Source organism: Hirundo rustica, chromosome 1, assembly GCF_015227805.2.
Source record: "Hirundo rustica isolate bHirRus1 chromosome 1, bHirRus1.pri.v3, whole genome shotgun sequence".
Taxonomy (NCBI): Eukaryota; Metazoa; Chordata; class Aves; order Passeriformes; family Hirundinidae; genus Hirundo; species Hirundo rustica.
The window spans coordinates 115,331,864-115,349,318 of NC_053450.1; the positions used below are offsets into that span (position 1 = coordinate 115,331,864).

The following is a 17,455-nucleotide window of genomic DNA, read 5'->3' on the forward strand; positions in this document are numbered from 1 at the left end:
ACTTTACAACGTTCCATGTTGTTTCATGCTCTGATTTGCATGTTTTTATTTATTTGCATTGCTTTGTTTTAAACTGTCAGCCCTTTAGACCTAAACAATCTGAAATTCAAGCTGTGAATCTTTCTGGCTCATAAATTTTGCCTGCCATAACACCTGCGCAACTCGTCTGTCTTGTCTTGGATTTTACAAGTGCATCCAAGGAACAGTACTGTCCCTGGACCAGAAACTTGTCGACATTTCTCCTGCTGATGTATGAGGCAAGACAGAATTTAGTGCACACACTCAGCTCTGCTGGTTATGCAGCAGTAGCATACAGAAGGGACTTCTTTGTTCTTAAGCAAATATATCCTCCATTTCCCATAAAGGGAATGGATTTTCTGAATTAGAAGATTTACATAGTCACTCCTAACAGCAAAAAAATGCCCATGAGATGAAAGAAAAAAGAAAAGTATATATTGAAATTAGTTTAGATAAACTGTGACACAGTTCATTGCCACTAGATGTTATGAATGAGAAAGGAATGCAGTTCTCTGTTTATGCTGCAGACTTTTAGAAATCTTAGGAAAGATATGACAGGTGCTACTGTGGCAGAAAGAAAAAAAAGGAATAATCTCTTCTCATTTATATGCCATATTGTTCTCCAACTTTTCATTCTTATAAATCAAGTGGAAGATTTTAATCCAAACTGCAATATTGGTATTTAATACATCATGACCTGAACTACTGTGATATCACAAACAAACCGATCTCATGCATTTTTTGTTACCTCTAGTTACAAAGTAATACAAACACCCCCAACCCTGTAAAAAAGACTTTCTCCTTAATTATGCAGCTAGATTACAAAACTCAGTATTTGATCATATAGCTTTTTGAAACACAAAAAGAAACTGTTCTTTTCCTAGGAACATACAGACCAGTACAAGATTAAATGAAACGCAACATAAATATGTAGCACTTCAGATCCTTGGGACTGTCCCTATCATCAGCTTTATGTATTTCTTGAAGAGCGGGCTTCAGATGGTGTCAGCATTCTGTCTCCTCTCCCACAGCTTTCCTCATGAGCTCAAATTTCACTGGCTTAGCACTGATACACACTCTTCATATCTTAAATACAAATTGGCTCAGCCCTCATTCCTCCAAGAAATTAGTGTGTACCAACTATTTGGGTTTACTGAGTAAAGAAATAATTCAGTATCCTCCTAACCAAAGGGATTTCTTTTTGAATTAAATGAAAATGAGATCAAATCTTGAATAGATAGGAATTCTTCTTTTTTTGCTTTTTTAGGGAAATAACCCTTGCCTTTAAAGTATCCAAAGTATATACAATCTTTAATATCAAGAAACCTAGGAAATTGGAATGGATCTTTGCATCCATTTGCACATGACATGGAAATATGTGCTATGAAACCAGAAGCACCAACAGCAATGTCAGCACAGTAAGGACAACTGAAGGTTACATAAACATAATTCTGAAGAAACTACATTAAAAAAGAGCTAAAACCAGAGAACCCTGTCTGTTCAGTGGTACAAAAGAACACACTTCACTTTTGAAATTCTTAAGAATGCCATGAAGTGAAACAAATACCATCAGATTTTAAAGGCTGTCTTTGGAAGCAAGAAAACTTTGAAAGTCCAAGAAACACTTCATTTCAGGTGAAGTCAAAAGCTATTGGAAATCTATTGCTGAAGACCTGGTACATGTTGGATTGACTGCAAACGATGTTTGGCCAAGTATTGGAAGGAGGGTAAAGCCAGGAGCCTGTGCTGGTGGTGTTTGATAGCTGTGAGTCTAAAGGGGTGGGCAGAGCATGGAGCAGTGATGAGGTTTTGGCCACATCACAGAAGCCTGCACGAGCCATAAACCAAAGCCATTGAGATATAAACAGGGAACTGCTCTCTAAGCAAAAAGTTTTTATATTTTCCAATAACTCAGTACCCATTCTGCAGTTTCTTGGTTATAAAGTCCATCTTTATGACCATGTTCTGCAAAGTCTGTGTGATCTTAAGCATTATGCGGTGTCTGAGAAATGAAACTATTTGCCCTGGGACACTCTCTTCTGAGAGCTGTACACACCACCCAGTCAATAGGTCCACAGAGCCCATTCAGCACAGAATTGTTTGTCAGAGAGACCTGAGCTTGGGACTGCACCTGCACATTGCTGAGGGCATGGGAAGCACATGGGGTCCAAAGCAAGGCAATGCTTACAAAGGCTTCATGGTCATCACCAAGGCTCAAGAAGGAGTTAAAGACTTTAACTGTTTGTCAAAGATGGAGACTTTGAAAGATGAAACCAACAGAAGTTAAAAGAATATTCAGAGGGTTCGCAATGTGAAAGAAATTTCTGCTAACAATGAGCTGAGGTGTATTTATGGTGAACAGAAAGTGAAAGATAATAACAATTCCATAGAAAATGACAGCCAGAAATTGGGAATGAGAAAAATAAATAGAAAATTTGTTAAATGGTTATTTTCTATTAAGGTCTTTATAAGGATCGTATTTTCTGATACAAAAGCGAAGAATTTATATAGTGCAGTCAGCAGATAACAATTAAAGTATTTACAAACCTAAATTCTTAGAATTCAGGTAGACAATATAAAAGATTCAGATAACATTAATATCAGATACGTGAAAGGAACTGAGAATACAAGTGAGAAAATTTGGGGATTTTTAGTAAAGAAAAATATTAAGGAGAACAATATGTAAAAGATAAACTTTTTAAACTAGTTTCACTGAGTATTACCAGCAGAAAATCTGGCAGAATCCCCTTTATTCTGAGTTCTCTGTAGCATTCAACAAATGTTTTAAGATAGCTACAAACCAATACCTGGTTTATAGTTTTGGCTAGTTTTTATCTAGTTTAAAATGTCAGAAACATATGCATATATACAGTTACGCAAATAGCCCAAGAAGAAATATTTGGAAGAGTTTTTCAGTGTTTTATCTAAGTAAGTGAACAGAGAATTAAATTAAAAAATGATAAAGCACTGAGAGACAGGGTCTAAAAAGCTATCAAACAAAACATTTTAAATTCATTCACTCAGAAAAACAATTTACAACATCATTAATGACAAACAAGATAGCATTCATTCATGTAAAAAAAGAAAAACGGTGCAAAATGTTGTTAATATCCAGTACACAGTTAACCCTCAACTGGAATACTGTTCCCTCATCGTCATTTAAGGCGCAATATCCTAGAAAACACATCGCTCTATATAGAGTATTCAAAGTTCTAAGTCTACTTCTCTGAAGCAAAGGTTAACTATTTGAATTTACTCTCTGTGGTGGAAGAGTCTGAGAGACATCCTAAGAGAAATATTTAAACTAAGGGGAAAGGCAGACAACATCAATTGATTTTGGTGAAATGAGTCCATAAAAATGCAGTGCTTGGAACACTTTCAAGAAGAAAGAAAAGATGCCCACTAATGATTAAAGCAAGATACGAGGTATTTGCAAATTCATCTGCACTGCTGCAGATAATTTCTATGAAGAGTTCTTACTCTAGTAAAAGTCAGTATCAAAATGACACAGTCACTTGTTACTTATGGGGTTCTTAATGTACACAAGGATAATAATTCCCTCTTCTTTCGTTTTGTCAGATATCTGTAATTAAATTAACAATAAAGAAAGGAAGATTCTTGACCACATAATGTAGCATTCATATGTCTCACTTGATTTGAATTTTCTCTGAGAAAGTAACTGGCCCAATGTCCTCTGACAACTCAAAGTATCTACAAAGCAAATTAAATTTAAGACGTACTATAACAACTAGAAAATTCTGCGAGGGAGTATAATGGACACATCAGCAGAGGATAATTACCATAGCTGAGGCTAGTTCCTGTGAAATTCCACAGAGAAAAGTAAGACCTTGATAAATTTTTGCATTTATTCAGAAAGAGAAAATGAAGTTATCTAAAAACATCCAAGGATGGATGGGATACCGGGATCCCAGGACATGAAAAAAAAGAATGTGTAAATATCATACCCTAAGCTTGCCCATCCAAACAGAAGCCAACTTGTTATTGAGAGATGAAATTTTAATTTAAATCAGTGATTGAAAAATGTCAAAAATTAGCAGGATTTCATATGAAGTCTCCTATTCACGAACAAAAATGGATTCAGTACAGAAAGACTGAGAGAGAGCTACCTTCATTATCAGCAGAGCTCTTCACATCTCAATGGAGATGAAGAGCGATACAGAATTCATTTGCTACACAGGGCCTACACCATTAGTTTCACATGGGGCTGAATTCTCTATAGGACGAAAATACACCCACTAGGCCATGTAGTTCTATTTATCTTAGGAAAGCAGTGCTAATAAAGGGAAAACCAAAAACCTCTCACAAATAAAACCTACTAAAATAATAATCGCTCAAAGCTACTGAGAATATTTATGAAGTTGACATGGAATCTGCCAAGCACTGAGATTTTGCAGATTTCTGGAGATGACTTTGCTTTCTCAGTCTGAAAGAAATTACTTCCTTTCAGAAAAGACATTAACTAATTATTTATGGGACAACCAATTATTTTGTACTGTAAGTCTAAGACTGAACATCATGAAATGCTTATTAGTTGAGCAAGCAAGAGAGTGGAGCAATTCCTTTTGGAATGGAATGAAGCCAAGGAGTTCAATGGAGAAGGCCCCTTAATAAGAATGATTCACTAACACAGACACAGTGATGCTCGATTTACCTAGGCACTATACAACTGACCATCAAAATGTTGCAGAAGACAGAAAATAACTTTTACATTGCGACTGGGTTGAAGCAGAGGGGTCTGGAGCTACAAGTGCTCAGTTCTACAATTTTTAAGAAACAACAGACCGTGATTGAAATTATAAAGTCAAAGAAGGATGGATGTGTTTTTGCTTTCAGAAGGTACAGAGTACAGTGCCTCCAAAATGCCCTGTGTGCCCTCCTTTCCTTGCAGTTGTAACACTGCTCTCCTGCTGCATTGCTGGCCTGGGCCAGCTTAGATGGGTGACTCTTGGCTAGACTCAAACATCCAGGTACATAACAGATACTCTCTTGTAACTTTTTTTAACTTAAAACAACAGTAAAAAAACCCCAAACCCGACAACAAAAACCAAATTAAAAAAAAAAAAAAATCCAACTGCATTTGCATCTCATTTGCCAAGAAAAAACTAGTTGAAAAAGAGCTCTATATTCAAAAGTAATACTTGAGATAACTCTTTGGGAAGGTATAACTAAGTCATAACCCATGCTTTATCCTGGCATGAAAGCCAGAGCCATGGCTCCCAGTCTAACAGGCTGTTCAATACCATGTGAAAGCTACCTACTCCAGATCCTCCATCATGACTGGGTAACCAGGCAAAACTGCCCCTGTAGCATGTGAGCATCTTGTCCTCTAAACATGCTCATTACACGAGCATACATCCCACAGAACATGTGGTGACGCATCACCAGGATCACATCTCAAGGAGCCCAGCAGGGAAAGTCAGCATGGATGGCAGAGAGCCGCCAAATTGATTAGTCTGGTACATAATCCCACAGCCTCAGGCCAGTAGCACATGGCCAACAGCCAGGCTGATTTGTTTCTTGATGGGTCTCATGCAACCTTCTATGAACTGGTAAACCTGAACCAGAACTGGTAAACCTACACCAGAACATTAGAGCTTGGATGAGAGGAGTGGACCAAAATGCAAAAACCCCTTTCAGCTCACTGCTAGCTACACCTGAAAGAAATCCATCTGAAAATCCAAAATCAATGTAATTTAACCCTTGGATTGATGAAGTGATCCATTTTCCCTTTCAGTAAGATCAGGACTTTGAGCAGCAGAGGTTAATAACAGATAGTGTTTCATATTCCTGCTAATGTTCTCTGGTTCTTCATTTTTTAACTGATATCCATAAAGAGGTCTCAGCAATGAACTAGAGATGATTCTTCTTCTATGCCAGTTACTGAGATACCGGGAGGATTCTTTTCAGACTTTAATTGTGATTTTCCATGTACATTAAGAAACTTGATCTTCCTTCCTGTTTCATGCAAGACACTTCTGTCTTTGCTGAGAGGCTTAAATACAGGTTCATAACATAGACGTAGAAACTGACTTCAATACTTAACAGGAATCTACAAGAAGAAACTAGGAGTGAATAGTTTTTTTGCACGGGATAAAATGTAAATGATCCCTTGAATAGACCCCACTGCAAAGGTGGTCATGTCTGTGCCCTGGATTTTTAAGAAGAGGAATGAATACAACAAATCTTTTAATTATGGATTTAAAGAGTCCCCTACTCTAATAACAAGGCACAAACAGCCTCTTTTATGTGGGCCAAATACCCTATGACAAGTTCTAATTACTTGTGTTCAGAGATACAAAATCTGCCTCCCAAAACTCGAAGACAAAATGAGATCCTACAGATACCCCATGCACAGATGAGTGAGTTCAGTTAATGGTTCAGTCACTTTTTCCCAAGCTGCATTATGCTGTATCTGCATCTGAACAGTACTCAGGTAAATTAAAACTCTAAATGTGATCACTTCCCAAATAATCCTTGCGACTAACTGCCATCTGACAACAACAATCATGAGAGAAACATAGTAGACAATCTTTTCACATGGGCATCTTTTCTTCTTCAAGGAACGAATTCATGTCCTTTAAGAAAACATCAAAAGTCATAGCCATTAAAATCTAATACAAGTGTATCTCTTGAAACATGAGATAATAAGAAGTAAATAATCACGCTATCTTATCAAGACCCCTGTTTTGATTTCTGACATTGTTCACATTGAATACCCAGTACATTCCCGATTATTTAAAAATTTAAAAAGAAGAAAAAAAGAAATTATTTTCATTTTATAGCTTTCATTGTTTACCATTCAGCTTTCTGTCTCAAGCAGGCTCTGTTAGAATATTCTGCTTTAATACTGGATCTAATGATGTGTCCTCTCCGAGGACACTGGGAGTGTGACCGTGGAGCACACAGGCTTGTACTGGCAAGGCCAGCCTTACTGATTCCTTGCTATTCACACTCTTTCCATTGGGTGTTGCTGTGATATTAAACAGATTACTGCTGGGACTCAAAGTGTGCATATGGAAAGGCAAGCCAAAGGTTTAAGTTCTCTGCCTATGTTGCTCAGCCCATTGTTCTACGCAGCCCAAGTTTGCACTTGACAAAGTTGGTGGTAATACTATTCATTAGCTGGCGCTGAGAAAAATTGCCAGTAACTACTTTTGAAAAGGCAATCTCAAAATGGAGTCTTGCAGCTTGTACTAAAAGCTTTATATTCTTTCATGAAGGTGATCTGACTAAAATTTATATGTACTTTGCAGCATTCAATTACTGTACACTGTAGCTGTGCAGATGGCTTTCTTTTAATTAGAGTATTTAGTACATCTTCTGCATAAAGAACCAGGCAATGAATAAGAAGAAATTTAATGAAAGTAACCAAAAAAGGAAATAGTTTAAAGGAAGCTGGGAAAAAAAAAAAAAAAAGAGCGGAGATAACAACTTAGGACACAATTCTTTCAAGTATTTCCTGCTCATTTAATGCAGCCCTTCAGAAAACCCAGAGGAGAAATCCTTGCAAATATGTGGCCTTGGAGACGTCTTGTCAAGTAGTAAGAATCAAGCAACTGACCGCTAAACTTTGCAAAGCGGATAAATGCACAGATGATAGCTAAAAAGCTGAAAAGCAAAGTAGTAGCTGAAACTTGGCTTTCAGTGTGGCACAGACACACACCAGTGAATGTGTTCTAAGGGTAATGTGAGAAAATGGCAAGACTTCATGAAGTTATGGCAAGAAAAAAATTATATAAAATAATTTAATATTTGAAATATCCTCAGTATTAACAGCTACTGCTGTTAATACTGGTAAGAATAGCTAGCAACACTGAGTGGTAACTGTGATGAATATAAAGCTTCTACAGCCTTAAATCCTGGATATTTTATAATTGATAATGAAGCTGCTAAGCTTATATTCTTATAAGAAGTTATATCCCTAGTTTGTTAGAAAATCATTGGCATTTAAATATGTTGCCTCTATGCTAAATGGGAAAAAAACCAACAACAACAACAACAAAACCCAACAACATAAAAAAACCCCAAAACAACATTCAAAAGGAAAAACCACAGTGAGACAACATGAATTTTATATGTTCTTAAATTTGCTGCTGGCATCAATGCTTAAAACAACAAACCTGGGTAAGAAAAAGTTGCTATGGGTCATAAAAGATAATCTTCAGCTAGAGAAGTTATACACCCTCTTAGCAGGGGCAGTAATTTAAACCACTCTCAAGATAAATTCCAGTATTTCTGTATTCTAAACTCTTCAGTGAATTTTAAATTTCACAATGATGGCTAGACTTACCTGGTAGACCAGGTGGGGTTTTCAGATATTTGCCATTAAAATGCTGAATTACTACTTCACATTTTTCTGTAGACTCCATTCTGGAAAAGAGAAGAGAGTGGGATATGGGTAGAGGCAATATGTGTTACTGGACTGTTATGGAAGCACTCAGTCAGCAAAAAAACAAAAAGCAGAAGGAGAAAAAAAGGACAAGCACAGATGCTGAGAGAAATCTTCAAAGCTGTTGTTGCTGATTTCTGCAGAGAAACTGGTTGAGCCCATTAGGACAGAGTGTGTCTCCGAAGGAGGACCTGCCACCCTCCCCGCCTGCAGCTGCACTCCCAGCTGTGTTTGAGCCACAGCCTTGTCAATGAACAGTTGCCTTCTGGCTCCAGGGCATCACCCTGAACAAGGACATTCTTTATGCTCTCACGTGCCGCTTGGAAAAGCAATGGACACGTTTCTGCACTCATTGTGCACCCAAAATAACTTCAAATGGCTTAAAGAAATTAATTACAGGGTTTGGAGAAGAACACAGAGGATTAAACAACAATTATTAAGGGTGACAATCTTAAGAAAACAACCTTCGAAGATAGACTTTATAGTAAAACCAAAGACAATGCATATACGACTATAACAACATAAATCCGAATTCTGTGTGAAGACAGTAATTTACTGTCATTTTAGTGACAACACTGGCAGGGGAAATGCCTTACTGTTCATCTTCTGTGAGTTCAGGATAACTTTCAGCATTGAGACGCTAAAGCGTCAACAGTGAATTGGTAAATGAATTTTTGAAGATTTTTTAGGAATACAAAGTTACTAGTCAAATCCCAAACCACGGCTATACCACATCTGGGAACTCACCATTGTTTCGGATCTTCTAAATTGACTGCATACAAGTCCAGAAAAAGAGCTAACTTTGCTACAGAGGGGGTTTAGAAACTTTGAAAAGAGGAAAGAGAGAAATGGAAAGCTAGTAATTTCCTAGAAAAGTTGTGTTTAAAACCCATGTTCAACGGTCCCTCAATACACCTGTACCGACCTCCAGGTATTCTCCACAAAATAACTCTGCTGACATATATATTGCTTACTTCTCACCAGTCTAGATAGTTTTAATATGAATTTATCTGCAACCATTCCTGTCACATAGTTTGAGGAAAGAGTGGTTCACATACAGTAACAGCTCATCTTCCAGGATACAATTTTGCCAGAGTCCAAATATCACACCACACCACCAAAAAAACCCCAAACCCTAAAAAACCTGCTTGCCCATTTAATTCTTCGAGGAAGTCAGTCTATTGTGCAATTGTTTCAGGTGAAATTATTAAAACTTTCCCCTTCCAGGCTGTATCACTGTGTATCATGTGGGCTGGGCTATTTCTACAAGCACAAAGACAGTGACTTGGATTGTTCGCTTTGGCTTCATTCAGATTTAACTAAGCGAATGTCTGCGCTGAGCCTTTAGAGACTCTTGTCTCTGAAAGAATAAATGCAATAAAAGTCTGTTTTCTGTAGCTGCAGGCACTTGGTGTCAAACCATGTTATGTTGCACCACACAGCAGTGACAATTTCATTTTAATACATGGGGTACATTTTAACAAGCCAAAGCAATCCCTGCAAAGAATGCAATATATAAGCTGCTAAATGAAAGAGACTCAGTGCACTTCATGCGTTTTATGTGGGAAGAGAATAAAAGTGAAACCCACAGTGTTCTGGGATAAAAAGCCCATCGTTCGAATAGCACTCTGAAAAAGAATGTGCACATTTTCCTCTCAAGTTTCACAATTAACGGCTCTCAAATGCCATTGCTGGCTATCTGTAATCTGGCACACGCTTCACTTGAAACCGACACTGGCATTATCGACTCAGCCTGAAAAGGCAGCACAATAGACAAAGCCCTCTTCTATACATGCTCCCCTCCGACGTGTCACTGAGTAACAACTGCATCCATCCTTTGCCCACCCCACCTGAGCCCTCGTGTGCTTTCTGCAGCTTCTGCCTGGGGGGGTGGCCTTTCCCCCAGCTGGGCAGAGGCTGGCCAGGCAGCCACTCGCTAATCGGGAAGGCATCCACCCCAGGGCCACCAAAACATGAATTATAATTGTATATCCCTTTTCTTAGAAATAACCCTTTCAATTTGAGCTCTTCAGGATGATTAGCTCACTGACTGACTGGCAGAAATTAGGGGTAGAGAGCAACCAGATATATTAGCAAAATTGTCTGATTCTTGCCATAACAAGACCCTGGTTTTAATTTAGTCAAAATTCTGACCAGTATCAACCACTTAGGTGTCAATGCCTACAGCAGGCACCTACACGAGTTGAACCTATCCACACACATAGATTCACACATTACTCCTCTTCTTGTTTTATCCATGAAGACGAGCCATATCTGGGCAGAGGCCCCAAAAATACACTTTCTTTAGGTCCACATTAATAAATTCCTCCTACTTTTCCTTCAGAAAGCTGTGGCACTCCTCTATTGCTGAACATGTTTTGAATTATTCTTCCTATATGAGTTAGAATGCTTCAAAATATTTCTTGAGACTGGTATTTTATAAAAATATCACTATTGGAATTGTTACATGTTGAAAGATTTTCTGTAAAAGAATGTCAGCTGACCACAGTTAAACTTGGGAGAAGAACAAGCTTAAATACATTTTTTAATATTGGCATTACTTTCATAATTAATAGACCAAAAATATGGCAAAATATAACATTCTGCATAAAAGATAAAGATCCTAGATGCTTCAAAACCTTCTACTGACAGATTTAGATATTCAGCACTCCTGCTGGAAAGGGAAAAAACCAGCTTCACATGACAATAGAAATTTGGTTCTGATTAGATCATTTTTGAAGGCTCACTTTCAAATTCCATTCAACTGTATATTTTTGGTTTTGATCCTAAGGAGATCTAAGATAATAATTCATGTTTAAATGCAATTTGGAGATAACTATAATGCATCTGAATATCATTTTGAACCAGCAAATGCACTGCAGAAAAAAAAAAAATCAAAACCATAGGCTTTTATAATTTTTTTAAAGATACAAATAATAATATAACCCCAAAGGAACTAATAAACCCATGGTAATTTATTTTTACCTGTGTCTATATATCTCCCAGTTTTGGAATCTACATTTTAGGGTTCCCAAATGCAAAATAAGTAATGAGACAGTCTATATTATATCCAATTTGAAAAGAAGTAAATATTTAAAAAAAAAAAAATCTGATTTTTTAGCTATAGTTTGTAAACTAATGACATTTCAATATGAAAAGCAAAAGAAAAAAATCTTAACAAATCCCAGTCAGTGCTTAAACAAATAATTTGATGTGCAATCTTGCTATTAAATATTTACTTCATATAATTTAAAAACTTTATATTATTCTATTATAAAATAATAAAAGTAATTTACTTTTTAATATAAAATCTATACTATATGTCCCTCTACAGACCACAATGGAACCCAAGTAGTCATTATGTGTTGTTAGAAGTAATAGAGAATGTTTAACATGAAAAGAGAAGAGAAGAGAAGCGAAGCGAAGCGAAGCGAAGAGAAGAGAAGAGAAGAGAAGAGAAGAGAAGAGAAGAGAAGAGAAGAGAAGAGAAGAGAAGAGAAGAGAAAGAAAAGAAAAAATATTTTAACCCCCCTCCCCAAAGCTCTTATATATGCTTTTTATAAAGATTGATGCAGTGTCAAGAAATTTAATACAATTTTTATATAAGGAATAACAGGGTGATTACATAATTATTACCTGAGGAATATTCAGTACCATGTAATTACCACTTAGCAGAAAAGTGTGGGTTTGGTTTACATGTATCCTATAGTCACTTTGCTTAATATGATAATGATAAAATGATACTCAGGACTATATTTTTTAATATCCAAAGTAAATATTTAAAGATGAAATTATTACTACCACATTTATGTTACGATCCACATATAAATATTGTTTTCATTTACAAGAGCGGGAATTATAAATCTTCAAGAACAATGTTTCCTTACTATTGAAGGCATTTTCAAAGATGGAAGCAGGTAGGTAGTAGCAGTATAATACAGTGAGGGGAGCCCAAAGAATGCAGACCATGGTCAGAATACATGCCAGAGAACAGAATTTCTTTAGCATATCAAGAAGATTAATAGAGAGGTATAAGTACCTTTGTGGGGAGAATAAACTAGGGAGCAAGGACTTCTTTACTCTCCCTGAGAAAGTTGTGACAGATGAATTCAAAAGAGAAATCAGGCAGAAACATTTAACTGCAAGGAAGATGATCCACTGGAAAGCATTAGATAGAAAAAAAGGTGTTCCTTTTTTCTGGTTGATGTCTTTGAATAATTTCTGAAAGTCTTATTTTAGTAAGACGCAAGCATTAGCTCAATATTAGGTAATGGGAAGTATTTCAACTGCCTATGATACAAAAGATGTGAGCAAAATGATCTTCAGGTTTCAAATACTCTAAAGCTACAAGATAGTTTTGATTAGCATGAGGTTTCTTATGTTTTTCATCTTTCCATGGAAACACATTCACTAGTTTTTAAAATTTATTTTGCTGATTTAATTCCAGGCATTCTACGACCCTGATATGGATGCAACCTGTGAGTTCCTCCTCCTGTGTTTTTACAAGGGAAGATTTAGGTATCTTATCTCCCCAACTTTTCAGTTGGTAAGAGATTGCTTCAAGATGTTTGTGTTTTTTGGTTTGAATGCATTTTCTGTTGGAAAAAAAAGCTATTCCTTTTGCCATTCACAGCCTAAGAAGACATTTATTTTGACAAGTTCTCCTCATTGCTCACAAATTATATCTTTTCCCAAGATGTCTTGCCTGTATTTTCTTCAACTGTCTGCTTGAACAACAGGAGGTTGTTTGCTTTCTCAGATAAATATAAAAAAATCTAGAGAAACCATTGTTTTCCTTTGCTCTTGAGATGTGGTTCATTCTATACCTTGCATCATCACCCATTATGCTAAGGTGAGCTGCCCGACTCTGTCTGCACTACAGTATCTGTATTTACAGTGCTCTCCATAGAGAAACCTACACCTCTATTATCCTGAAAACCTCTGAAAGATTCACGGCTTCCTTTAAGGAAAAAGAAAAACCCAAACACAGAAATTAAAGGTTCATCTCTCTTGTCCTACTTCAGTGGAAACTGGAGCATAACCATTTCTACTGAAATCCAGGCAAAGTTTCTACAAATAGAATAATGGACCTGTGATGGCTCAAAATCTTGTTTCCTAGTTTTTGTTGCTCTCTTTCAGTTGCTGAGTTGAATATTATTTCGGAAGATTAAATTTAAGACATATAAAATGTGGACAAGCAAGAGCTAAGTTTAGTAAAAAAGATAGGCAGGCAAAGAAAAGCAACCTATTAGAAGCTTTGCCAGAAGAATAATGCAGGGAAAAGATGAGGATGAGGCCCAAACTCCCAACAGCAGAGTGTTTAAGTGCCTCACTACAGACTCCCCCTCCCCCGCAGCTAGGTCACGAAGGGACAGAAGCATCTCCGTGATGTGTACCTTTGCTTTGAGGTGACAGCTAATTGGGAATCTCTTGACTTTGGTCATTTGCTGGGAACAGCATCATAACCTTCTTTTATGACAATTTGTGTTGTACAAATTTCCTCATGTTACTGGAAAAGAATAGTATGAACACACAGTCATTTCCACCTAGACCTAGGTTGATTTATGCTACTGTCTTCACAGTCTCAGGTTAAGCATTATACTGGTGCCCGCCAGCAGTGCAATACTTGACTGTCTGAGTGTCAGCATTTCCATCATAAATTTCTGTTTTCAGAAGCTTATGACTTCGTTGTAAAATGTCGCTTGGGGGAGGAATCTTGCAAGGTCGTTTTAAGTTACAAGACAGCAAACAAAATAAAAAAGTTAGTGGTTTCTAACTCTTTCTTTGCACTTTATCATTTAAAAGGACCCATAAAATGCTTGTTCTGCTGCTCAGCTGAGTGTGACAAACCTGCATATAATATTATTAATATTACTACCTCTTTAGGGAAGATACTTAAATAATACTTGAATCGTATTTTATTGTGGGGTTATAAAAAAAAATTTTATTTCATTGATTCAGTGGCACAAGTCAAGTCCCTCCCCATGGTATATACCAATATCTCCTTGCTCTCTTTTCCAAAGCCTAAGGAGTTCTTCAATTAAACTCATGGCACCTCAGGCTTGGATTATGCAAATTGCTCAGTCAAATTATTTGATGGCTCCCAACTTTCTAGCTTCCTCCCTTGTCACCTTTCAGAGCTGCATATTTATTTTCATCTTATGGAGTCCCACTGATATTTGTCTAGGGATCCTGACCCATCTGTCCTTCTTTGGAGTTTACTTCTCCCTGAAAGTGCGGCTTCATGCCTGTCAACTTTCTTAGGGATGTATGAAGCCCATCAAATTTTTTCCAGGTTGCAACAGATGGAAATGTGAGGGTCTAAGAGATACATCCCCACACAGACACCCTACCCAACCCCCCCACCCCCCCGCCCCTGTGTGTTGCTCTGAAGCTTTTCCAGGGAGGCCTTTCAATGGAAATGTATCATTGCAGACATTGGAATATTTTAAATATCACACAAAGTCTTCGGAAAATGTTTGGGATTTCCAGTTTCACCTGAGATTCCATTATAAAGCAATTTCCTGGGTAAGATACAGGATGTGACAGATCATTCTTCTGACTGAAAGCAGGAATGATCCTTATAATTTCTAAGCCTGTACTACCATCCCAGATGACGGATTTATTCAAGCTAAATTATAGCACCTTTTCAATCACCTTCAATTAAACCCTTGAATAAGGAAGAACAAATCTCTCTAATATTCCTCCTTTTAGCAAAACAGCACCATTGTTTTGCCACCACTGTGATTTTGTCGTTCCTTTATCTTCTCCCACCTTAACATCTGAAACTCATCCTTCAAGGGCCTGTGGAAAGCCAGGTCTTCCAGCACATACAGTTACCTCTTTATAAGCGGTAACACTTCTTCAGGATGAATATAAATATTTCCCTCTGTGCTCTCAATACCTTCCCCTATCCAGTAATTCCAGCCTCCCTCGAAGATCTTCTTACTATCTCTGATCTGCTTTTTATTCATACCATTAATAATGTTGTTTGCCAAACTCATACCAACTTTAAAATTATATCTTGAAATAAGTCTTCAAATCCAGCTTCTGTGGATTTCTATTTATTTCCATTTCTTATTTTTTTTTTTTTAATTTTGTTTTGTACATTTTTGCTCTGTTTAATCTTGCTAATTTTTTTTAAGGATGAAGGACTATGATTCTTTTCTAAGCTCTGAAGAATACACTTACACTTTTGAAATGAAAGATCATCTGCTGAAATTATTAGACATCTCCAAGCAACAGGTATTTAAGAGAAACATCTACAAATTTAAGTGTTGTGATGAAATTCTGTGCAAGGGCATCATGCTGTCCTTCCCCCTTTTAGCAGGCAATCTTACAACAGACTGAACTCAAAGCTTCACATCCAGAGAAGTGCCTCCTTTTCTCCAATAACCTAACTTATTGTAAGCACTTCTGTCCCCTCCTATTTCTTCTCATTTCTCTCTCTGCTCTAGGACAGGCTTTGTTTAGTCTCAGCTTCTGCTTGCCGGTGTCAACAGAAACACTCCTGCCCAAAGGCCATGGCAGTGTGAGCCCTGTGGTATGCCAGCTCCCACAGAGAGTCTGAAGGCCAGTGATATGGCCTTCAAGTAAAAAGCATGAGCCAAGGGTGAGGCAGAGGCAGATGTGCAAAGTTTACAGCATGGATTGGCTTTTATGAAGCCACAGTCAAAGTCTAAAGTTTCCCTTCTCTGGCCCCTTGCTCGTAACTCTCCTCCCCAAAATCTCCCCTGGGGTGTACCCAGGCACAGTTGGCTCAGGCCACAGTGAAATGCTCTGGAAAGATTAAGAAAATCTGTTCAGTTGCTTTTGAAAGATGCAAAAGAGAGGAAATTGTTTCATGGCTTAACTTTCACTCAGAGCTAGTTTTGTACGCACATACTCTAAGGGAGGCTGTTTATGTCACCAGACATAACTAAGATAATTTTGATCCAAGAACATTTGAAGTTCTCCAGGTTATAAATGATTAATTGCCACCTGCAGTACTATAAAACTGCTAATCACCCATTTAGAATAAAAATTTGACAATAGCTGCCTCCCTTCAGTCTTTACTTCTGATTGCTTTTTGAATGAATGTACTTATTTTGAGATTGACTATTTCCATGATTGGGCAGACTGAGATGTTACTTTTAATCATCATAAAATGTAATTAACAACTTCGAAACATCACATTTCAAAATTGCTGGACGCTGCATCATTTCAGCATATGCAAATTTAACTTTTTCTCTGGTTCTTCTGTGGCTCTGATTAGAGATATGCTAAGCATCATGGTACATTCCACAGGCAGGCAAGATATACTGTGATAAAGGGACCCAGGTCAGAATAGCCAGGATGCTCACCTGGGGTGCTGATCCGAACTTCTGAAATCTTATTTGGACTGAAAATGCAGCTTCTATCCCCTACCTGTGTTGGTACCCACGAAGCATGTGCTCATGCTATAGGTACATTAGAATGAAACCTTCATGACTACAAGCAAAGCTAAACAAATTAACAGCCTGTTTGGTTTGGCATACAGGAAAAAGATAGCAGATAGCACTTCTTTACAAAAAGAAAGTCAGCTGGTCATGTAATTAAATATTGTATTGATAATTCTGCGAAGACAGGAGTCAGCATTCAACTATGGTTCTAAATTCCTGGATTAACTTTAGCCTCACTCAAATCAGTGGGAGACTTTGATGGAGTGAAGGTTTTACCTCACTGCAGTTTTCATGGTGAATTACACAACCTACAAGTTAGATCATTCAGGGTTCCTGAAATATGTGTCATAATTAAATACATTTTTACAAAGTAAGTAATTTTCAAAAATGTGAGTTTATCTATGACTTAGACTAATCTATATTTAGTGAGCCAGAAAAATTCATGTTATTATCTGCAAGAATGCACAAGGAACAATGTGCCATCTTTCAGCATAAATGTTTTGCCTTTTCCCATTTGAATTCAGACAATATTATCTTAACATTTTTTGGGGCATGATGACCTTTCACCTCAAGGGCAGTGGTACACTACAATGTCACTTTTCTTGAA

General features: G+C 37.3%; 1 protein-coding gene across 8 annotated transcripts in view; it reads right to left on the bottom strand.

The window, feature by feature from the left end:
• RBMS3 (RNA binding motif single stranded interacting protein 3) overlaps window positions 1-17,455 on the bottom strand; it is a 706,233-nt gene that overhangs the window by 135,179 nt on the left and 553,599 nt on the right. For all 8 annotated transcript variants that reach the window (XM_040055262.2, XM_040055272.2, XM_040055279.2 and 5 more), the window contains one exon: window positions 8,330-8,409. In XM_040055262.2, the coding sequence (XP_039911196.1) occupies window positions 8,330-8,409 (80 nt within the window). The remainder of the gene's footprint in view (window positions 1-8,329; window positions 8,410-17,455) is intronic.